At 40.4% G+C, this 20,614-nt stretch overlaps 3 protein-coding genes across 12 annotated transcripts in view; 2 read left to right on the top strand and 1 right to left on the bottom strand.

Moving 5' to 3' along the window:
- The window catches only part of anxa5b (annexin A5b), a 13,783-nt gene extending 6,419 nt beyond the window's left edge, over positions 1-7,364 (bottom strand). The window contains exons 1-3 of one of the 3 annotated variants that reach the window (XM_020591795.1): positions 7,305-7,364; positions 3,263-3,426; positions 2,958-3,007 (exon numbers count right to left, since the gene is read on the bottom strand). In XM_020591795.1, coding sequence (XP_020447451.1) covers positions 2,958-3,007; positions 3,263-3,426; positions 7,305-7,321 — 231 coding nt within the window. In that variant the 5' untranslated portion in view covers positions 7,322-7,364. Of the gene's footprint in view, positions 1-2,957; positions 3,008-3,085; positions 3,198-3,262; positions 3,427-4,180; positions 4,246-7,304 lie in introns of those variants that run through there. The other 2 variants (XM_020591797.1, XM_020591796.1) reach the window with 2 other exon arrangements.
- uchl1 (ubiquitin carboxyl-terminal esterase L1 (ubiquitin thiolesterase)) lies at positions 7,128-12,354 on the top strand. Of its 2 annotated transcripts, XM_020591798.1 has the most exons (9): positions 7,128-7,244; positions 7,332-7,343; positions 7,801-7,929; positions 8,459-8,600; positions 9,067-9,152; positions 9,611-9,658; positions 10,006-10,075; positions 10,154-10,212; positions 11,791-12,354. In XM_020591798.1, the coding sequence occupies exons 1-9, from the start codon at positions 7,212-7,214 to the stop codon at positions 11,872-11,874; spliced, it is 663 nt and encodes a 220-aa protein (XP_020447454.1). In that variant the 5' UTR covers positions 7,128-7,211; the 3' UTR covers positions 11,875-12,354. The 2 variants fall into 2 exon arrangements, with proteins under 2 accessions (XP_020447454.1, XP_020447455.1); XM_020591799.1 differs by lacking the exons at positions 7,128-7,244; positions 7,332-7,343 and adding an exon at positions 7,387-7,410.
- A 552-nt stretch (positions 12,355-12,906) lies between these two features.
- Positions 12,907-20,614, top strand: part of LOC109955507 (LIM and calponin homology domains-containing protein 1-like) — a 41,192-nt gene continuing 33,484 nt past the window's right edge. For 2 of the 7 annotated variants that reach the window (XM_020591730.1, XM_020591729.1), the window contains exon 1: positions 12,907-13,518. In XM_020591730.1, the coding sequence (XP_020447386.1) occupies positions 13,417-13,518 (102 nt within the window). In that variant the 5' untranslated portion in view covers positions 12,907-13,416. The remainder of the gene's footprint in view (positions 13,519-20,614) is intronic. The other 5 variants (XM_020591732.1, XM_020591731.1, XM_020591733.1 and 2 more) reach the window with 4 other exon arrangements.

Raw genomic sequence — 20,614 nt, 5'->3', positions numbered from 1 at the left:
CCCCCTTTTTTTTTTTTTTAAGCTGACCATAGAAGTGGCATGACTCTGTGAGCAATACTGTGGATTTTATGAACAGAAAACTGATTTTCAGGTAAAAAGTACAATTTTTTTAAATCAAGATTTTTTTTTTGTGTCTAGTTTTCATTGTATCACAGATACAATACAGTACAACTTGTACTGTTTAACCTAAAGCAGCAGTTTCTCTAGTTTAATTTGATGCTTTACGTTCATGCTATCAAACCCACATGCTAAAACTGTTAGCTACATAGTGGCTGCTTGGGGTGGGGACGGTTGTAACAGTGCATCCCCACTGACCATCCCCTTATCCCCTGAAGCCCAGTGACCAAGAGATTGTGATAAGGCTGAAAAAACGTTAACATAAGACTGGTTTTAGTAAAAGCACTTCTTGCTGCATTCATTCCAGACACTCCCTAAAACTATGACACATTAACAAAATATTCAAGTGGCTGCTTCTTATTTCATGGGGAGAGATGTTTAGAGAGAAGAACCACAGAAATGTCTCTGGTATTCTGACTCTGAAAGTCTGAGGGGGGAAAAAGTGGGATGTCTAAAAAAAACAAGTTGCTCATAACAACCAGGATTCTGTTTTTCCTGCAGGAAGAAATGCCAAAATGTTCACGTGCTTTGCTTTTTTATGATCACACTCCCCACCACAAGCTAAACAAAATCTAATCAGCATGCATACGGCTCACTGGACAAAAAGCTGAACAAGGAGACAACAACCACACAACACAATGCAGATCATTTTCACTGGAATGTAGGACTCGATTATTGCTCCTATAGTGAGTGGGCAGTTTAAACAGGACCGGTTCTGATCCAGGTACGGTGACCCTCCGTAAGTAGTCAGAGGCTGAGGCAGCTGGTATCTCTGCTTTAAAACACAAACAGCGACAGCAAACAGCTCCTGTCAGTCCCCTATGAACAGAGGTTGCCATGTTGACTATACACACTCCATGTAGCCTTGTTTGTATGAAGGGAAGTCCCATATCATCGTGTCAAACCGTTTTATGGTTACCTGTACTATTACTGCAACATGGTTCATCTTGGATAAGAATTAACATGATAATATCTCAATTTATCAAATATAAGTAATTATTTAAAGCTAAATGTTTAGTTTAAAAGCATTTGTTTATTATTTATGTTCATTTATGTTTAACAACATTTAACCATCATCTCCATCAGGAGAGAAAACCATTACGTTTGCTGTATATGATGCTGCTGATGTGCTTTGCACTTAAGAAAAACAGCTGTTAGACCATCATGCAGTGAAACTTGGGAACACAACTTCTTAATCACTAAAAAAAGGTAGCAAAAGAGTGAAAGAATTACTGGATCAAATGTCTTAAAACTATCCTGATAAACAAGGTGTCAAGTCTCTTTAAAAACTTGAGGAAAGGAGGCTGCTTGGACTTTCGACCTCAATATTGCCAAAATCCTGGCTGCAGCCAAATCCATTGTCTGTATAGACTTTAATCTTTTAAAATTGCTCACAAATAAAGAATATTTTAAAAAGACTAGTAACGGCTGGACACTGTGGTTTTTAGCAAAAAGTAAAAGAGTAAACAGTGCATTTGTTGGGGAGCCGTAGATTAATACAAATATGACAAGCAGGTTTTTATGTATAGTACAGTTTCAGGGTATACAGCATCGACTTGAAATACAACATACAGCCCAGCATGTCGCTCAGTGCAAGGTGTGGCTCACTGATGTGTACTAATGGCTTCTGAACAAAAATGGAGGTCAGTGGTGGAGAGAGATTAGTTACACTAGGCTCTGCCTTCACAGACAATACTTGTTAGGATCACTTCATTGTTGGTTTTGGCCTTTTCACAGGATCAGAGTTATCCTTTAAATAGAGCTGTAATCCAAAAAAAGGTATGTTGAAACTGACTATTCATAGCAAAGAGAGGTTTGCTTTTTAGCTTGCAGAACGTTTGCAGAAAGAAGCGGCACAACATCATCACGACTGAATATTATGACTTTAACATACTGACTCCACCCTGATGTGGAGGAAGAGAATTGATTCCCCTTTAAGAGTGGGAGGACGGCTTTAAACGAAAGGGTAGACGTGGAAGAGGTTGTATTAAACAGAGAGAGAAATGGAAAGCCACACAGACCCACCCAAATGGAATACAGCCTACATGAGTCATTGATTTTCCAAACTTCCCCAAATAAAGCCTCTGCTTCCTCACACACATGCACACTTAATGCATGCACACACACACACACACATCACACTGTCTGCTATACTTGTGAGGACTCTCACTGATGTAATGCATTTGCTAGCTCTTAATCCCAAACATCTTCTCCCAAATCTTTTCCTTAATTTGAATCTTAACTTAAAACAAGTATTAACCTTAAAACTGAGTTTATTTATTTAATGAATGGCCAAAATGTCCTCACAATGCAGTGATGTCCTTGCTGTGGTGGTTTCAACTGACATTGGTCCTCACAAACATATACCAATACAAACCCATACACTGAATAAACTGCAAAGTTCTTTTTCTAAGTGTCCATTTGATAAATTCTCTGTTAAAAGGAACTTTTAACAGAAAGAGAAACTAGTTACAGTGTTTATTCAGCTGCAGATAGTTGTCAAGCCCACTTTTATTTTAAATTCATGTACTGCTCGTGACTAAACTTAAAAAAAGAGCTGTTTAGAATAAATCTGTTTAATATAAATGGAAAAGTTATATAAAGCCTATCACCAATAAATAAATGTCCGGGTTTTATGAACTTACCCCTACCAGTCAAACAAATATGGAATAAAGTGGGCGTCGTCTTGTAGTTTACTGGGTAAAACCATCATGAGTCACCTATATTTGCATAAATAACGGATTTTTTTTTGCAAAGACCACCTCAATCATTATTATTTTAGTAACCAGTTCACTATAAAATACTTTACGTTGAACATCTGTGACATGAAACTCACTCACCATTTTGACAACCTTCGGGCTTAATTCACCGGGAAGAAGAAGAAGAAGGTCTGTTAAAAAGAGCAAAGCGTTATTCAGCAATGATATGAAGCGCCAAACTATCTCTAGACCTGAAAAACATGTCTCACCAGTTTTAACCAAATTCCCTCTGCTCCCTGCACCCCAGGCACTATCTGTCAAACTTCATGGACCAGACATGTCACTATTTTATCTAAAGGTAAAGTTTGGCTGGTAGATGCAGCTGAACATGTATGTTCAAGTTACAGCCATGTTCAGAAAAGGCTGCGCTGATCTGAGGAACCTACCGCTGAGTTGCAGCTGTGAAGCTCGGTGAGCAGAGAGACGCGGCGGAGAGCGGAAGAGAAGAAGCACAGGGCTCAAAGCGCACTCAGAAAAAGTCCTGCGCACGTCCGTGTGGGCCACACCCCGGTGTGCAAGGGCTCTGACACCGCCCTGCTCCTGAAGCACTCTAGGAAATGTTGTTTTTGATGTTTTCAGACTGAACATTTATTTTCACTTTTATTGTCATTGTTCAGTGGCAGCACAATACACAGAAGTTTCATCCGTACATCTTATAGATTTTATGAACAGGAAACCTAAATGTTTTCATATGTGAGTAACGCCTGACAAATGACAAAATGTCAGTTGCTAAGGTTCTCTCCAGGATGGATAGACTACCAGCCTTTTTCACAGCTTAGCATGCAGCAGTTAGGCAAATTTGTAAGTAATTCCATGTAAAAGAACTGCGGTTCATATGCAGTTTGAGTTCAGAGTCATGGGCCCTTCTGTGTAGGCTGCAGTTTGAGTTCAGAGTCATGGGCCCGTTCTGTGTAGGCTACATGGATTATTGAGTTATGACGATTTAACTCAAGTCTAAACTTTTTGGTTCTTTAAAACTGTTTTATCTGAAGCTGTGATCAGAGTCACAAGTCCTTAAACCCAAACCTGCAAAAAAGCAGGTTTACTAACAGCTTGATCATGACCAAGACAGTTTAGGTTGAACTGCTCTCAGGTTTAGAGCAATTATTAATATAAAGAACCAGTATTGATATAATTATGATTTTAGATGTGAGGTTATTGTGAAATTATTATGAGCCGTTGATGCACCAAGCCACAAATTAAAAACAAGTGGAGAATCACATGCACACAGAGCATTTATTTGTACACTCTGTTGACTTTTCATTGACACAGCCATGTCCCAACAGGAACAATCAGGTGCTTACCTTAGAGAAACAGCAGCATGAACAAACAGGTGCACAAAACTGGGAAAACAGGACACATTAAGTGATATCTGTTGTGTCAGTAGTATTCCTTCAATTTATACTAGACCCAACAAGAACAATCGGAGCAGAATGTGCCGTTCAGTACTGATTTATTCTGGCCTTCATATATTTACAAAAAACTAGTAACTCATTACAACTTCCAACTTAGTTACTGTCACAGATTAACATCAATCAACAACAAAGTCCAGTTGTCACTACTCTAAGGGAATGAGGTGGACTACTCAAACCCTGACATTACCCTGGGGATTATTCTGCCCCATATATAGGTAAGTCGCTAGTTAAAGATTCATCCGCACGGGTGGTTGCCGTTCTCTCTGAGGATATCGGCGAACAATGTTGTCAACGGGCGGCTCCCCAGCAACAGGAATGGAAACTGGTATGGGAGGTGCTGACAGTTCAGTATCGGGAACAGCCACAGGAGTGGGACTGGACTGGGTCTGTCCCCAAGCAGACGGTGTAGGGCTGGCATGTTTGTATAGTTCAGTATCACCTTCAGGGGGGTCCACAGGCGTCCTAGGTCCATGCAGTAACTGATCCGTATGTCTGCGCCAGACAACATTTTCAGGGGTCTCAACTGTGTAAGACACAGGACCGGTCTGTGCTATGACCTTAGCAGGAACCCACTTCTGTTTGCCATGGTAGTTTCGTGCTAACACCTGGTCTCCAGGATGAAAGATCCTCTCTCTTGCCCGTAGGCTACGTCTCTCAACCTGTGCTCGTTGTTTTTGCAAAACAATGTCTTTGGTCTGGGGTGGTTTCAGTAAATCAAAAAAGGTGCGCAACTTCCTTTTTATGAATAGTTCAGAAGGAGCGACCTTGGTAGTGGAGTGTGGGACATTCCTGTATGACAGCAGAAAGTTATTCAGTCTCTGGTGGAGTGAACCTTGTTCCAGTGATGCCTTCAAGGCCTGTTTCATACTCTGGATGAACCTCTCAGCTAGTCCGTTAGTGGATGGATGATACGGAGCCGAGCGAATGTGTTGTATTCCATTTACATCCAGAAATTTCTCAAACTCCGGTGCAGTGAACTGGGGGCCATTGTCACTCACCAGTTGTTCAGGGAACCCAAATCAGCTGAACATTTCACCAAGTCTCTCAACTGTTTTCTCAGTTGTGGTGGATCTCATAATGCACACTTCTGGCCATTTACTATGTGCATCCACAGCTACCAGAAACATCTTAATCACTCCCTTATGGTGTCATAGGACTTAGTTCAGGTTGCACAAGGGAAGGGTTTTGTCACCCTGTTTAGTTTTGTCACCCCGTTTGGTTTTGCAGGCCCGTTCAATGTGTCCCTGTTTCCCACACTTCCTACATTCTAGATCTTTACTCCAGCATTCTGTGGCAAGGTGTCCTGGTTTGTCACATCTATAGCATTTGTTTTGTATCCCCTTTTCAGTTGAGACTTTGTGCAGTTTCCCACTAGTGCTGAGCTGATGAGCTTCCTTTGCAGCTAACTCCATGGAAACACTTATCTCAATGGCTTTCTCCAAGGTTAGTGCACTTTCAGTTAGCAGGCGATTCTGGATAGCCTCGCTCCTCAACCTACACACTAGTCTATCTCTAATAGTGTCCTTCAACACCTCATTAAATTCACAATATTCCGCTAACTTCTTTAATGCTGCTACAAAGACTGTCACAGATTCCCCTTCCTCCACAGAATTCCACAGAAACATCCCATCCTCGTCGCCACTTTTGTTGTGTCAATAGTATTCCTTCAATTTATACTAGACCCAACAAGAACAATCGGAGCAGAATGTGCCATTCAGTACTGATTTATTCTGGCCTTCATATATTTTACATCCAGGTCACAACACAGTACCCAACTACCCCAACAGATGTCAGTACAACCCACATGCTCAATACATGACAATATCCCACAGACTGGAACCAAAATAACAGCATGCAGTAAATTTAATGTTAAGCATAGTGCTCACTACTGGCACAATAGCAGCACCCTGGATTAAGGGCACATGTGGCAACTGCAGCAAGTTGCACTTTTGATTATGTGTGCATTGCAATAAACAAGCATGTTCTGGCTGGGTCTTGCTGCTCATAGTGAATGAAGACACACATGGGATAGAGTCACATTTTTGTTCACTACTGGCAAAATAATGCATAATTTCCTGTGCAGCACAACTTTGCTTTAAAGTATTCTACAGTCAAGCACACCAAACATCTGGACCTAAGGGTTTGTGAATTAAATACGCTGTCTTGTAGAATGCAGCTCCATATTAGTAAAACATGTCAGATTTCTTTTACAAGGTTACATATACAGTGGATTTGTTGCAATGGCAGAGAAAAGTGTAAGAAAATAAATGTGCTCAGTTTTCTCTGAGACCTGTGAAATAAACAAGTAACCAGGTTTTAACTTTTCAAGATTCCCTAAGATGTGGAGTCTTGCAGCACAACAGTTGATTTCTCTACAGGTTTAATTTTGTCCAGAACTGTTAATCTCCATTAATGGGCTAAGTGATTAACATGTGGTGCATGTGTCCTGTTGCAATTGGCACTAATAAGTAGAATTATGAAAAAGTAATTGCATCATTAACCTCCAACTTGGAGGCCAAAAGTCAAACAATTACAAAACTACTGCTGTTGGCGACAGAGCCGTTAGGGAGTGATTAATACGTCACACCTTTCTAGAAAGAACATGATTTAACCAACGTGAACTCGTGTTAACTGAAATGTTTTAATGAGAACATATTTCGTTCTGTGGCTTTCCCTCATAGTTCAACATGTATAAAGTTAAATATAGTGTGTATACATCTTTCTAATATTCCTCATCAGGACTGCTAAATCTGCACACCACCAGCTATTTGATCTGAACCCACCCCCCTGTCTGCAGATAAGTGGTACAACCGGCAGTATAAATTGCGAGTTGACGCTGCAAATCTGACCGACAGTCGTTTGAAGGCAGGGACACAACGCTCAAGTTAACGAGGTCACAGCTAAACATACATTGTCAAAAATGGAGTGGACCGCAATGGAGATTAACCCAGAGGTGAGGCGACAGTTGTTTTGTTTAAACTTTTAATACTGTTTTCACATAAGGTACACTCACCTGTTACCTCTATTCATGTCGTTTCAGATGCTGAACAAGGTGGGTAGCAAACGTTAGACGCTGAGTAATGGCGACATATCGGTGACTGTTTTAATTTGAATGGCGGGTAAGTTTTATAAGTTAGCTGTTAGCTAGCTAGTTATGTGGGTTGTTAGGTGTTAGAGGCGACCGTTAAAACGCCACCAGGTCATTACTTCCCCACGGTGATATCGGCACACTTGCCAAGATATTGTAATTTGGAAGTGAAAGTGGAAGATATTACGGGAGCCGCAGCGACAAACACTATAAGCATTTATCTAGCGTTAGCTTAATTTAATCACTGGCAGCATCCTTCTAGCGCTGTCCCCAGTGTCTGGGCTGAAGGGTGTGGCTTGACTGGACCAACACAACGCAGCATCTTTAACAGACACAGAAGGATCAGTTACAGCTGTCGCCGCTGTAGTCTCGCAGGTTTGCATCCATTCAAACGAGCTTATTTCATGGCCGTGTGTTTCAGATGATGTGCAAGCTTGGCGTGGGTGAAAGTTGGCGCTTTGTTGATGTGCTGGGGCTGGAGGGAGAGCAACTCTCTGCCGTCCCGAAACCGTGTTGTGCCCTGATGCTGCTGTTCCCACTGACACAACAGGTAATGACGGGGTGGTGGTGAGGACTACTTCCTAGAAGGGAAGGGTGGGGTCAGCCAGTGATGCATGCTATTATGGGGTGATACTGAGGTACAGGGAGGGCATGAAGCCAGGGAAGGAGCTGTAAAGACGGGGAGGGAATGAATCAGCAGATGCTCATCTATATTTCTTTTTTAAAAAATTAAAATCCTGTCAGGTTTTTGCTTTAAACTGCAGACTGTCTTGTGATCAAAGAACCAAACCACATCCTTGGCTGAAATGTACTAGGGCTGCAGCTACTGTATTAATTTCATTATATTTTAGTTTATCAGAGTTCAAGATCACTTCTTCAAATGCTGTTTTTCCTAATCACCACCTCAAAACCCAAGGAATTTGTTTACGATAGCAGCACAGATGAATTGACATCAACCGAAAATTGGTGACTATAGTGGTAATCAGTTGACTGACGTCATTTTAAATGTTTGAACTGAATACATTGTGTTCTCCTGGACAGCTAAGAATGAGCATTCTGTGTGTGTGTGTTCATGGCAGCATGAGTCTTTCAGACAGCAGCAGGCAGACAAGGTTGCAGAAGACTCTGAGGTGTACTTCTTGAAGCAGACGGCAGTCAATTCCTGTGGCACCATCGCCCTGCTGCATGCAGTGGCCAATAACAAAAGCAAACTGACTTTTGGTGAGTGCAAGTGAAATGCACACTGATACAAATACTGGTAATTATAAAATGAGCATGAACTGTCCATCAGTGACTCAGCAAATTAAATATTTTATGATGCTGAAAGTAAAATGTAACTTTTTTTTTTTTAAGGGGCTGGGTAGCTTAAATATGTAGTCTTGGGTACAGTGTATTAGGTATGAATCATTTAAACTGCTTTGGGGTGCAATAACTGCCACACAAATGGGTTGCGGTCTGTCATTGACTGAATTGAACAACCCATAATTCTACAGTATAGTAGAAGCACAAATGCAAGGGTTGGTTCTTCAATTGCTTGCTGAAGGAAAAAAGGTACATTGAAGGAATTGTAAAAATGAAAAGGAACCCTTTATTTCTGATTTTTAGCTACTTGGTGAGGCGGGTTGTGATTTTGAAGAACTTAATGATTGCATATGTATTACTGGCTAAGCAATACTATTGTTTTCAGATGGTGACTCCACCTTGAAGAAATTTCTAGAGGAGACTGCAAACATGTCTGCTGACGACCGTGCCAAACATCTGGAGAAGAACCAGGTAAGATGAGCACATAAGTAAAGCTGCTTACTGTTGCATATAGTATACTTAAAATCTAATTATCAGAGGGTTAAGCAGCTTGACTAATGAAATCCCTTTTCCTATAAGCTACACAAATGTGATTGTTTTGTTTGTGTATAGTTAAATACTGCTAGAAATGGGAATGTAAGATATAAACATAAAATATCATCATATTTGGAAAAATTGGGTAGTTTTAATGAGCCATCTTTGTAGAGCTCTGTAGTGTTTGCATAACCTCAATATTTTGCAGTAGCCACTTGGGGGTGCCAAACACTGCTAAATCTTTTAGTGTACAGTTTGACTTGAGTGCTAATGCATTTGAAAAGTCTTTGCTACATTGATCTTCTGTGTTGCTAATAGAAACATGTTTGCATGTAAATTTTAAAGAGAAGAACACTTTGTCATTATTAAACAGACATGTCATTTTTCTTCTCCAGGCAATCCGTGAGGCTCACAATGAGGTTGCTGCACAGGGCCAGTGTAGGGTAAGATGCTTAACCACTGCCTTGACTAATGGCTAACATTTTACACCTGTGTGTTTGACCCACATCAATGAGACAGCTGTCACCCTGATTTTTCTCTGCACAGTTTCCATATTAACTGATAAACCTGAGAATTGTACAGAATAGTTGTAATTACTGGCCAGATTTGAGGCAAGGATGAATAGAACCAAATATGGAGAGGTCCTTGAAGACTCAGACCATGTGACCTGAAGACTTGATGCTGTAGTTGTGGTTGAGTGAAAATTTGATGGCCACAATGGCTTGTTTGTATTGCAGTGCTTGTTGTCATATCTACCCTGCATATTAATTCTTTATATCAACTTCAACAGCCAGAAGCTGACAAAGTCAACTTTCACTTTATTGCCTTTGTCAATGTAAACGGACATCTCTATGAATTTGGTAAGCATGTCTACATATTGTGTACATAAATGTATTTTTATTCATGCAAATTCTTAACCACCTTATTTGGTTTTTCAGATGGAAAAATGAATGGCCCTGTGAACCATGGAGCCACCAAAGAGGACTCCTTCATAATGGTATGTAAAAGTATAGTCCAACTTTAACTTTTGGATGTGTTCAGTTACAACAGAGTCATGCTCCCTTATGTAGATTGAGTCACTGTCAAACTGAAATGGCACACCTCTTGAATTCAGCCAATGTACAATCTCAGATCTCCAGTATGGTTCATATACAAGCAGACTGTAAAGAAGATAGGCCTGCTCTCAAATATGGCTGAAATTTTTAGTGGAAGAAGTACTCGGATCCTTTGCTTAAGTAAAAGTACTCATTATGCAGAATGGCATGTTCCTGTATCGTTATTGGATTGCAGTTGTGTGCATAACACTTCATGTTGCAGCTGGTAAAGGGAGGCTAGTTTTAACTAGCTTGTATGCATTTAATTTGAATTTCTGCTGGGTAGCTTGTGAACTTTCACCATAGGTCTTGTAATGTAGTTTTTTGTTTTTGTATACTGGTTGTAAAAAGTAGAGCCAATATTTGGCTTTGAAGTCACTACATTTTAAAGTATGAAGTAACAATGTGAAAATACTGAAGTACAGATACCTCAAACTTAAAATGCAGTACTTGAGTAAATCTTCTTTACTTTCCATCACTGTTTGTACAAAAATCCTAATGCAAGTATGTTGGCATTTTAAGCAGTGTTTTTTGCAGCCAGTTTGATCTTGAGCTGCCATTTCTCAAGCCATGCGAGTCTAGTCAGTGTTTAAACTCAATCAAACATGATGAATAGAACCAATTAAACTGCTTTGTCACTATTTGCTTTTATATGCTGTAATAGTCAGAGGACAGCATTTGTACTCTGAGCCACTGGGATTGTTGAGCTGCCACCAGAGGGCTCTGTGTGCATTGTGTATGGAGAGCTACTGTAATCTTTAAGAGGATATGCCTACTTAGAAAAATGTGTAATGTCTTGCATTCATAATTCTACTGTCGAGTAGTTGATCAGATGTAATGAGTTCATAATTTTGAACAAATGTGCCTTAAACCCTGAAAATTCAACTAACTATACAAGGACAATTTAGTGAAATAAATCCTCATATTTAAGCTATTGCCCACCTCTACTGAAGTGCAAGGAATATTAAGAGAAGTCTTCCATCTTTAGGACAGGGTTTCAGATGTCGGTGTAGTATTTCCTTTTTGAAATGGAGTTTCATTTTATATTTGAATGCTGTGGATATACACTTGGCCACTTTATTAGGTACAGCTATGCAATTAATGCAACATTTCCATCTTAACATCTGTTTATGAAATGGTTTCAGTGAAACTCGCATGTATAAATTCAATTATGTTGAGGTCATTGTTAAAGCTGGTCTTATACTGACTACATTATATTTAGGTGTCTTTGTCCTCCCAGCTATATACGAGAGGGTCAGAATATTAGGAACACAAAGTATAATTTAGTGCAGTCCACCTTTAACTATGACCAACACTGAATTTGTACATTTGACAATGTCACTGAAAATTGAAACATTGAGACTCACAGATAAGGTGGAAGTGTTGCATTGATTTGCATACAATTGTACAGGTGTATCTAATCAAGTGGCCAGTGAGTGTATAGATATCTAATTATTACACCCCCCTAAAATTCTGTCCAGGATGCAGCCAAAGTGTGCCGTGGGTTCATGGAGAGGGAGCAAGGCGAGGTCCGTTTCTCTGCAGTGGCTCTTTGTCAGAGTTAGGTGTTCGGTCGGACAAAGAACCAGAATGTCCTGGAGGATTCACATGGCAAACGCAATCAGCAGCCACCTAGAATGATGCATACACGTACATCTGCAGACGGTATGCACTATAAAGCACATGTTCCTACTTTTCTTTTCTTCTCATGAATGTTCTTGGCATTAAAACAGCAGTTTGTTCTACTCACCCTGATACAAGCTTGTCCAGGCTTTTTTTGTGACAGTTTAGCAGTGAAAATTGTAATAACAATCAACAAATGCTGAAACAGTCAAATGTACTGGCACTCTTCAAGTTTCAACACTGAAAACTTGTAGTTAAGCTAGGGACCATCCAAATAGAGCACTGCTGTATGTTGGGTTGGGTTGTTGGGGCCAGGCAGTTCTGTATGTCTAGCCTGTGTTCAACTTGTACTTGTCTGCACTTTGTTGCTGTAGTTCTGGTGATGCAGCTGTGGGAGTTCAATAAAGCAACATTAAATCTGTTATGATGTTTGTTGTTCGGGGGACGGGGGAGATTCTGTTTGTGAATCTGCTTTTTATTTCATATCAGCTATCCTTTGTTGCTTTGTATGCATGGTTGGCTCTCTGTTACATGCAAGATAAATCAAACTATTTTCCAGATGTTGTCATAGGACTTTCTAGTGCTGCAGTGATTACTGATCAACATCCAGTTGTCAACATTTAATAATCAGCATCGTCAAGATGCCAAATATTCTCCAGTTCCAGCTTCTCAAATGTGTTTTTTTTTTTTTTTCTGTGCTTAAAGTAAATATTTTGAACTGTTGGACAAAATTAGTAAATTAGAGGCTTCATTTTGACCTTTTAACAAATTGTGAATGCATTTTCAGCTTTTTCACAGGTTAAATGACAAGACGCTGACGGTTACACTTTTTGTAACATGATAGTTAATGTCACAGCTTGGAGTTGGAACAGCCAGAGTTGCCTTTTCACTTTAACTACCAGTTGTATTTAAATTAGTCTTGATCCTTACTAGTTTTGCAACGAATTTGCTCGATATAAATGAAGGTCTTAAAATTAGGTTTTGACCAAGTCCAAGATGGAGGACCAGCCATCGCCGGCTTTGTACTTCAGTGGTGCAAATTTCAACATTTGCCATGAAGATTACGTAGACTGAAATTATACGGGACTTCTGCTGGCATGATGGGTCTCTCCCTCTCCCCTATCCATTTCTACCTCTCTCGATCTCCCCCGCATAGATTCCTGCTTGCGCGTTCACGCATCTTGAAATGCGCGGCAGCGTCGGCCGAGGAAAGCAGTGTTTGGAGTCGTGCAGGAATTGTTTTTAGCGCCTGGTTCCTGTTGGCAGTGTCGGGGTAACGACAGGGTCTTCAATTGTGTGACATAGCTTGAGGTGGATTCGCAACCTACCGACAGAGCGAGCAGCTGCCGTGTAATTAACGGTAGAAAACGAGGATTAGGATAACGGATTGGCGGAGGGGGAGGAGAGCATCACACATCTGAAGGAAGCCTTTCCCACGTATTATCACAGCCGACTCTGGGCTTCGTTTAACTACCTGCCCGGAGATGGCTAGCCCCGTAGCAGGTGGAGATGTCTCCACCACACCGCCGCGGGACGAGCAGAGCCATCCCGAACCAGCCTGTCAGGAGGCACAGAAATGGATTGAGGTAAGTGAGGCGCCCGACCACGGAGGCTCCGGGGCCCTGCTGCTACAGTACAACGGGAACAGAAATGGGCTGTATAATCACGTACTGTGATTGGGGATATAAACACTTTACTCTACAGCCCCACTCGTGCATCGCAACCCGCGTGGGGGTTGCGCAGTGTCCGGTTAACGTGTGGAACAGCGGCTCTCCTGCATGAGTGAACCGCTGTCAAGTTTTCATGTGTCGCTCTTATGGAAAACTAACGTCAACAGCGGCACTGTAAGGACCTTTAACACAGTTCGAGCAAGAAAATAAACAAATTACATTCCGCAAAATATACGTTTTAGTACTGATTTAGCCTCCCGCCTGTTTTCTCTCCTTGCTAGCACGAGGAACGCCCCCTTCTCATGCGCGGGGGATATTCTGGTTACCATGGTTATGAAACCGGGCCAGTATTCACGCATGAGATGCTGTACTGTACCGACAGTTGATCGGATGAGATTATCGCTTGTGGTCTGCTGCATCGCTTCCACCCTCGTCTATTCTAATACAAAGGCCCCTCTTAATAAGCCTGAGTCATGATCTGCCCATGGAGCTGTGCTATGACCTATTTTTGTCTTTCATCAGTGCTCTTTCTCTGCTTTTGCCTAGTTACCTGCCAGTAGAATCCCAGACTGGGGAAATAAAGGTTTGGAAAGAAAAGGAAAAACATGTTAAAGTTACCTCAGATGCACTATCTCTGCAGCCAGGTCTGCACACAACCCAGTTTACTAATGGATGTGGTGGATAGAGAAGGAGATGGATGAATATCTGACAAACCACAGCTGAGCGGACTGTGGTTTTCAGATGAAGTTGTCTGGTTGGTTCAAATTGCTTAGCCTAGTCATTTTAGTTTATCCTGAGCAGACACAATGTAGATAGAAGAGCGGCTCATGCCACACCTTATCTTCACCCCTGAGGACCCTTGAAGGTGCACTTGGTCAGAGAGAGGTATGAAAAGTATAATGAAAACTATCTGATAGGTTGGAACCATAAGCTGGAATGACTTGACTATTGAGCTTGGGCTCTGCAAATCTAAGCAGATTCAATGTTTGTGTATCTGCTCTTTGCTTGGGTGACGGTAGAAGTTGAAGGCAGCATAAATGTATGTTAGGTCAGGGCTAGAGAATGGTATTGCCTGTCGTGGGGCCCGGCAAATTATAGCACAGCCTAAAAAAATAGGTCACAACACAGCTCCACTGGCAGATCATGCCTAATGACAGGTTACAGTGCCATTCAACACATTTTACTGTAGTGATAAACTGCAAACAACCTGACAATTAGGACTTCTGCTGTTAACAATTTGGATTTTAATAATTGTAATAGCCTACGACATATTAAAAAAGGGGATTTCACTGCGTCTTGAATCAATCCCATCTGAGATTAAACATGCAGAATGTTGTCGACCTATAGGGGTCTGGACAGCGACAGGGTTCACAGTATAAATCTAAGGAGTCACAAAATGATTAACATAACTGGAAAGTAATGAATGTTTATTGGGAATTTAGTAAGTGGATTTTTGGGGGTAATTTTACTTCTTCTAAAAATCCACAAAAAATCACTTTTTGGTGGAAGTGTTCCCACCCAGTAGACAAATTGAGATTTCATTTTAAGGGTGTATGAAGTAAAAGTACTGGAGTCTACTGAGTTGAGAAAGTTGCATTTTTAACATTGAAGTTAATTGGTTTTAATCTGATATTAGGATAAAGTTCAATAGATCGCCTGGGGCTGCATTTTTACATTATGATTGCTTTTAAAAGACAGGGAAGTGGATCATTTGTCTCTCATCAACCCCAAAATCCCTTATAATTTACCCCAGCTCAAGGTGATGTCTTTAAATGCCTTGTTTTGTCTTAACAAAAGCCTAAAGGTTTTCTGTTTGCCATTGTGTTACAAAGAAAAAATATAAAATCTTGGTGTTTCAGAAGCAGGAGCCAGTGATTATTTTGTTAATCAAAATAGCTGCCAATAAGCTTTCTGTATACAAGATATACAGTATAACAACTTATTTTTCAAAGGATTTTTTTCAACATACAATATATCATTAAATACATCAATGGGCAAATGGGATGACTCTTAATTTGTACTTGAATCTCTGAGCAAATTATAGCACAGCCTAAAAAAATAGGTCACAACACAGCTCCACTGGCAGATCATGCCTAATGACAGGTTACAGTGCCATTCAACACATTTTACTGTAGTGATAAACTGCAAACAACCTGACAATTAGGACTTCTGCTGTTAACAATTTGGATTTTAATAATTGTAATAGCCTACGACATATTAAAAAAGGGGATTTCACTGCGTCTTGAATCAATCCCATCTGAGATTAAACTTGGGCTCTGCAAATCACCTATAGGGGTCTGGACAGCGACAGGGTTCACAGTATAAATCTAAGGAGTCACAAAATGATTAACATAACTGGAAAGTAATGAATGTTTATTGGGAATTTAGTAAGTGGATTTTTGGGGGTAATTTTACTTCTTCTAAAAATCCACAAAAAATCACTTTTTGGTGGAAGTGGTCCCAACCAGTAGACAAATTGAGATTTCATTTTAAGGGTGTATGAAGTAAAATGACTGGAGTCTACTGAGTTGAGAAAGTTGCATTTTTAACATTGAAGTTAATTGGTTTTAATCTGATATTAGGATAAAGTTCAATAGATCGCCTGGGGCTGCATTTTTACATTATGATTGCTTTTAAAAGACAGGGAAGTGGATCATTTGTCTCTCATCAACCCCAAAATCCCTTATAATTTCCCCCAGCTCAAGGTGATGTCTTTAAATGCCTTGTTTTGTCTTAACAAAAGCCTAAAGGTTTTCTGTTTGCCATTGTGTTACAAAGAAAAAATATAAAATCTTGGTGTTTCAGAAGCAGGAGCCAGTGATTATTTTGTTAATCAAAATAGCTGCCAATAAGCTTTCTGTATACAAGATATACAGTATAACAATCAATGGGCAAATGGGATGACCCTTAATTTGTACTTGAATCTCTACTTTTCACACTTATGGATAAAACTAACTTCATGGTACAGTATAGTTCAAAACCTTTAACTGAAGTTTATCCTGCTCTTTTGAGAACAGCAGCAATTCATTTAACACAACAGAAAAGGCTTCAAAACATTATGAACACATTTTGATCAACACTTAAAAAGTACCAGTGGCAGCTACATTACATCAGTAGTGAGCACACATGGTCTATTACAAGGTAATGTTAACCTCTACAACTTAATCTCTCCTGCTGTGTCCTTGCTCGGTGTTGATCTTGCTGTGTCGCCTTCCTGCCTCCTATTTCTCCAGTTATTTTCAGACTGGTCAGGCTGACTCTATTTCTAGTTGTGTATTTATATGCTCTCACAGGTGCAGATGATTCAGGGTTAGCCATGCCACCCTATGCTCTATGCAGCATTTTCAGTCTGCATGTGTATGTGTGTGTGTAAGAGTATGCAAAGCGTATGCACACACACTCATACATGCCCATGAGGTAGGCATGAGACTGCTTACACACTCCACAGACACACCCCGGTTGGGTGACACTGGTCACTATGGGAACATAACATGGACAGGCTCTCGGGTGTCACTGTTTCCAGGGGGCAGTAGAGCAGTAGGCTTACCACATGACACAAGCAGGAAATTAGACTGGCACAGATAAGACCTTTTTGTTTGTTTATAGACAAGATAAGATGGGATTATACTCTCAGAACTGATGCACACCGTGTTTAAAGGTGCTTTGACTGAGATTTTACACATTGTCTGATAGGTCAAGTGAAAACTGGACAGGTCATGGTGCCTCTGAGGCATCCAACCAAACTGCATGACAGGCTTCCACCTACAGTGCTTCTGGTGTTTATTTCAGCTTCTCTACCCTCTGTTTTCAAGAATTGGCTCTGCCTGCCAGTTAGCAAAGGTTACATGGTTTTGAACCACAAAGTCATTTCAAACAGCCAGTCACAGAGGAGCTTTCAAAAGTCCAAAACAGTGGCTGTCAGACCACAGAGAGAGTTGGACAAGCAAAGAGCAAAAACCAGGGTTAACACTGGTTTGGCTTTTTTGAGATGGAGAGCGTTAAAAGCTGCCAAAAGACTCAAATTTGATTCAGGTGTGGCGTTTTTCCTTCTGGATATATTAGCACTTAAAGCCAGTGTGTTTGTTTTGGCAATATTAATGACCTAGCATGGTCATGATTTTACTTTTATATTGAAATTAACATGATTTAAATTTTGTACCAATTCAAATTTTGTGTAATGTTAGTGCTTTGTGTCATAATAGTGTTAACCACAGTGTTATACTGGATTGATTTGGATATGAAGCTGCATTTTGTACAGTCTGTTCCAACCAGGTATCCACTAGCTTCAGATTGCAGGCTGCATGGGAGGGCCAAGGAGCGGTTGGGAGCAGCGTATGTTGTCAGTTTGTTTTTGAGTCTCACTAGACCCTCTAGGCTGAAAAGAAATTCAGTAGAGTAGCTTTAAACATGTTGGATGGGACATTGAGCAGGTTAAGGTTGTACAGGCCCAGAGAAACAAAAGTTAAATTTAGTGAGAGCAGTTAATCTCTGCTGTCGCCAGTGTACAACACATAGCAAGGGTTAGGGTCACACACACTGGGAATAAATAAAAGAATGTGTGTGTGCCAGATGTCACAGCCGTCCAAGGCAGATTAACTCCAGTGGTCTCAGACAGCCAGCTGTGTCTGCATGACAGAGAGTGTGAGAGCAGGGATTCATGGATTTTCAGTGCCTTAAATGCTGTATGAAGAATATGAAATAATGCTGTTTCAGACTTTATATGCTACACGCTCATTAGTGTGCAAAGTGCTTGCAGCACATTATAACAAAGCTAATGCTTAGGCAACACCACAAACTAGAATGCTTTGTCAGTGATTGTTATATCACAATGGGGCTCAAACGCTCCATATCTGCATATATTACCGCAAGATAATGCATTAGATTTCAGCCTTACACAGACAGTTTTTGATACTTGTGCATTACTTTGGAACTAACAAATGTTTTCATTGTCAATTCATCTGCAGATTGTTTTCTCATTAAATAGATTATGTTCAGAATTTATTTAGATATGACATAAGATCTTGTTCAAACTGTACAATGTTAAAAATTACAGCGTTTTACCATCAGGTGTATTTGTCAAGTTTGATGTTGTTCTCCATTATTTTCATATCAAAAATCTGTTCATGTTTTTCTTACTATATGTAACTTCAAGCTAGTTTTCAAAAATCTTTTTAATTATGCAGTGGCCAAATTTGAGAGTCCAGGTGGAAATAGGAGTTTGTGAGGATTCTGGAAGTACCTCCAGAGCAGTGTTAAATGCCGTTAAATGACTGTTTGGGTTTTTCAAAGATTGACAGGCATTTGGTTTTTTTTTTTTGGAAAAACAGACACTTAGCTCTGTGACTCAAATTTCATAGTATTACAGGAGACACGACCCTAAACAAAATTCTTATCACTTAGTCTGGGACTGCAAAATCCAGGATTTTCCTACTTAAGTGCATCATAGTGTATGATTAACCACCAACTATTACTTGTATAGTATCACTGTGTATTTCTCTGCTCTCTCTGTTTTTCAAGCCTCTCATTCTTTCCATATTTCTACAGTTGTTAAAATAAAAGCAAAGGGTACTTTGGCCTAGTTTTCTTCTCCTCTGCCCCCACACACACTCCCACCTCAGGGTTTAAATGGTAGCTGCTGTTGCCATTCACCCCGACTGAGCAGAGAAATCCACCATGAGAGCTGAGAGGGAGCCAGAGAGAGTCAAATTACTGCTGGCGCTGAAATACCTCTATGGTCTTTGGCTTGGTTTTGGTGGCAGACACGAATGCTCACTTAACACACATGTATACATTCTGTCTCTTTTTTCTCTCACACACAAATAGCATAACAGTTTTCTTCTGCTTAATTTTTCACAAGTTTTGCATCCAAAACATGTACACCCACACCAATCACTGTGTCTAATGGTTGTATTTCGGTTTCAGCATTTTACACGTATCTACTTGTTAATTACGTCCACCCCCCACTATTGTCTGTGTCCTTCCTCCTTCACACACACTACCTACATGCTTCACAAACATAGTAGCCTGTTTCTCTCTCAATACAGTACTCTCCTTGATGAGTAAATTATGCATGACCGTGCTGTAAATGTTTCAAAGGCCTGGAGTCAGACCTTAATAACATGGTGTGTGTGTTCGTGTGAAGAAGAATTATAAAAGACGAGATAAAAAGAAGTGGATCCGAATGGGAAACATCTGGTTATCACTTATATAACAAAAAACAATAGGCAGTTTTCAAAGCTGCAGTGTGTGTGTGTGTGTGTGTGTGCTTTTTTTCCTCTCATACATATCCCCAGAAAGAAAGAGCTGACAGAGACAGAAGTAGAACAAACACACTTGGATATTTTGTGTTATAATGTTAAATGTCAATGAACTTTTGCCTTTCAGATTATTGTTGCCCATGAAAGTTGTTACATTGGCTCGGATTAGGTGTGTGTTTTTTGTGTGGAGGGATACAGAGAATGTTGCATATGAGATGGAGAAAGCATGTGCCTGCAGGTAACAGTTTGGGTTCTAACTGATCTGTGCTAATCTGACATAGACATGTAAAACGCATCAGTCAAACCTTATTTCTGTTCCATTCATCTTTGGCCGGCCTTATTTCTGTTCCATTCATCTTTGGCTGGTGGTTACAGGTCACTGAACCAAGACAACCTGGCATGGGGGGATATGTACATACACATTGAGAGCCGATGTACCAGAGTCAAATTCCTCGTGTGTCCGACAAACCTGGCCAATAAAGCTGATTCTGATTCTGGCATGAGTCGTCTTGTCTGCACTGAAACAAGTCCGGCAGCTCTCGGCTTAAAAGACATTATTTACATAACACAAAATTATATAAATCAGTATAAAACTATACTGTGTTTTCATAAAAGGGGATGTATGGGACCTAATCAGGTCAGCAGCATGTTAGCAGCAAAAGAGTGTAGTAACATTATAAGGTGCAGCTCAGTGCAAATCTCAGTCTTTAGGAAGAGGTGTGAGCATGGGTGTGTGTCTGCAGAGGTCCAGTGTT

This window comes from Monopterus albus, unplaced genomic scaffold (genome assembly GCF_001952655.1).
Source record: "Monopterus albus unplaced genomic scaffold, M_albus_1.0 scaffold15.1, whole genome shotgun sequence".
NCBI classification, from domain to species: domain Eukaryota; kingdom Metazoa; phylum Chordata; class Actinopteri; order Synbranchiformes; family Synbranchidae; genus Monopterus; species Monopterus albus.
Note: the sequence above shows the minus strand (reverse complement) of the source record. Positions and strands in the feature narration are given on the sequence as shown.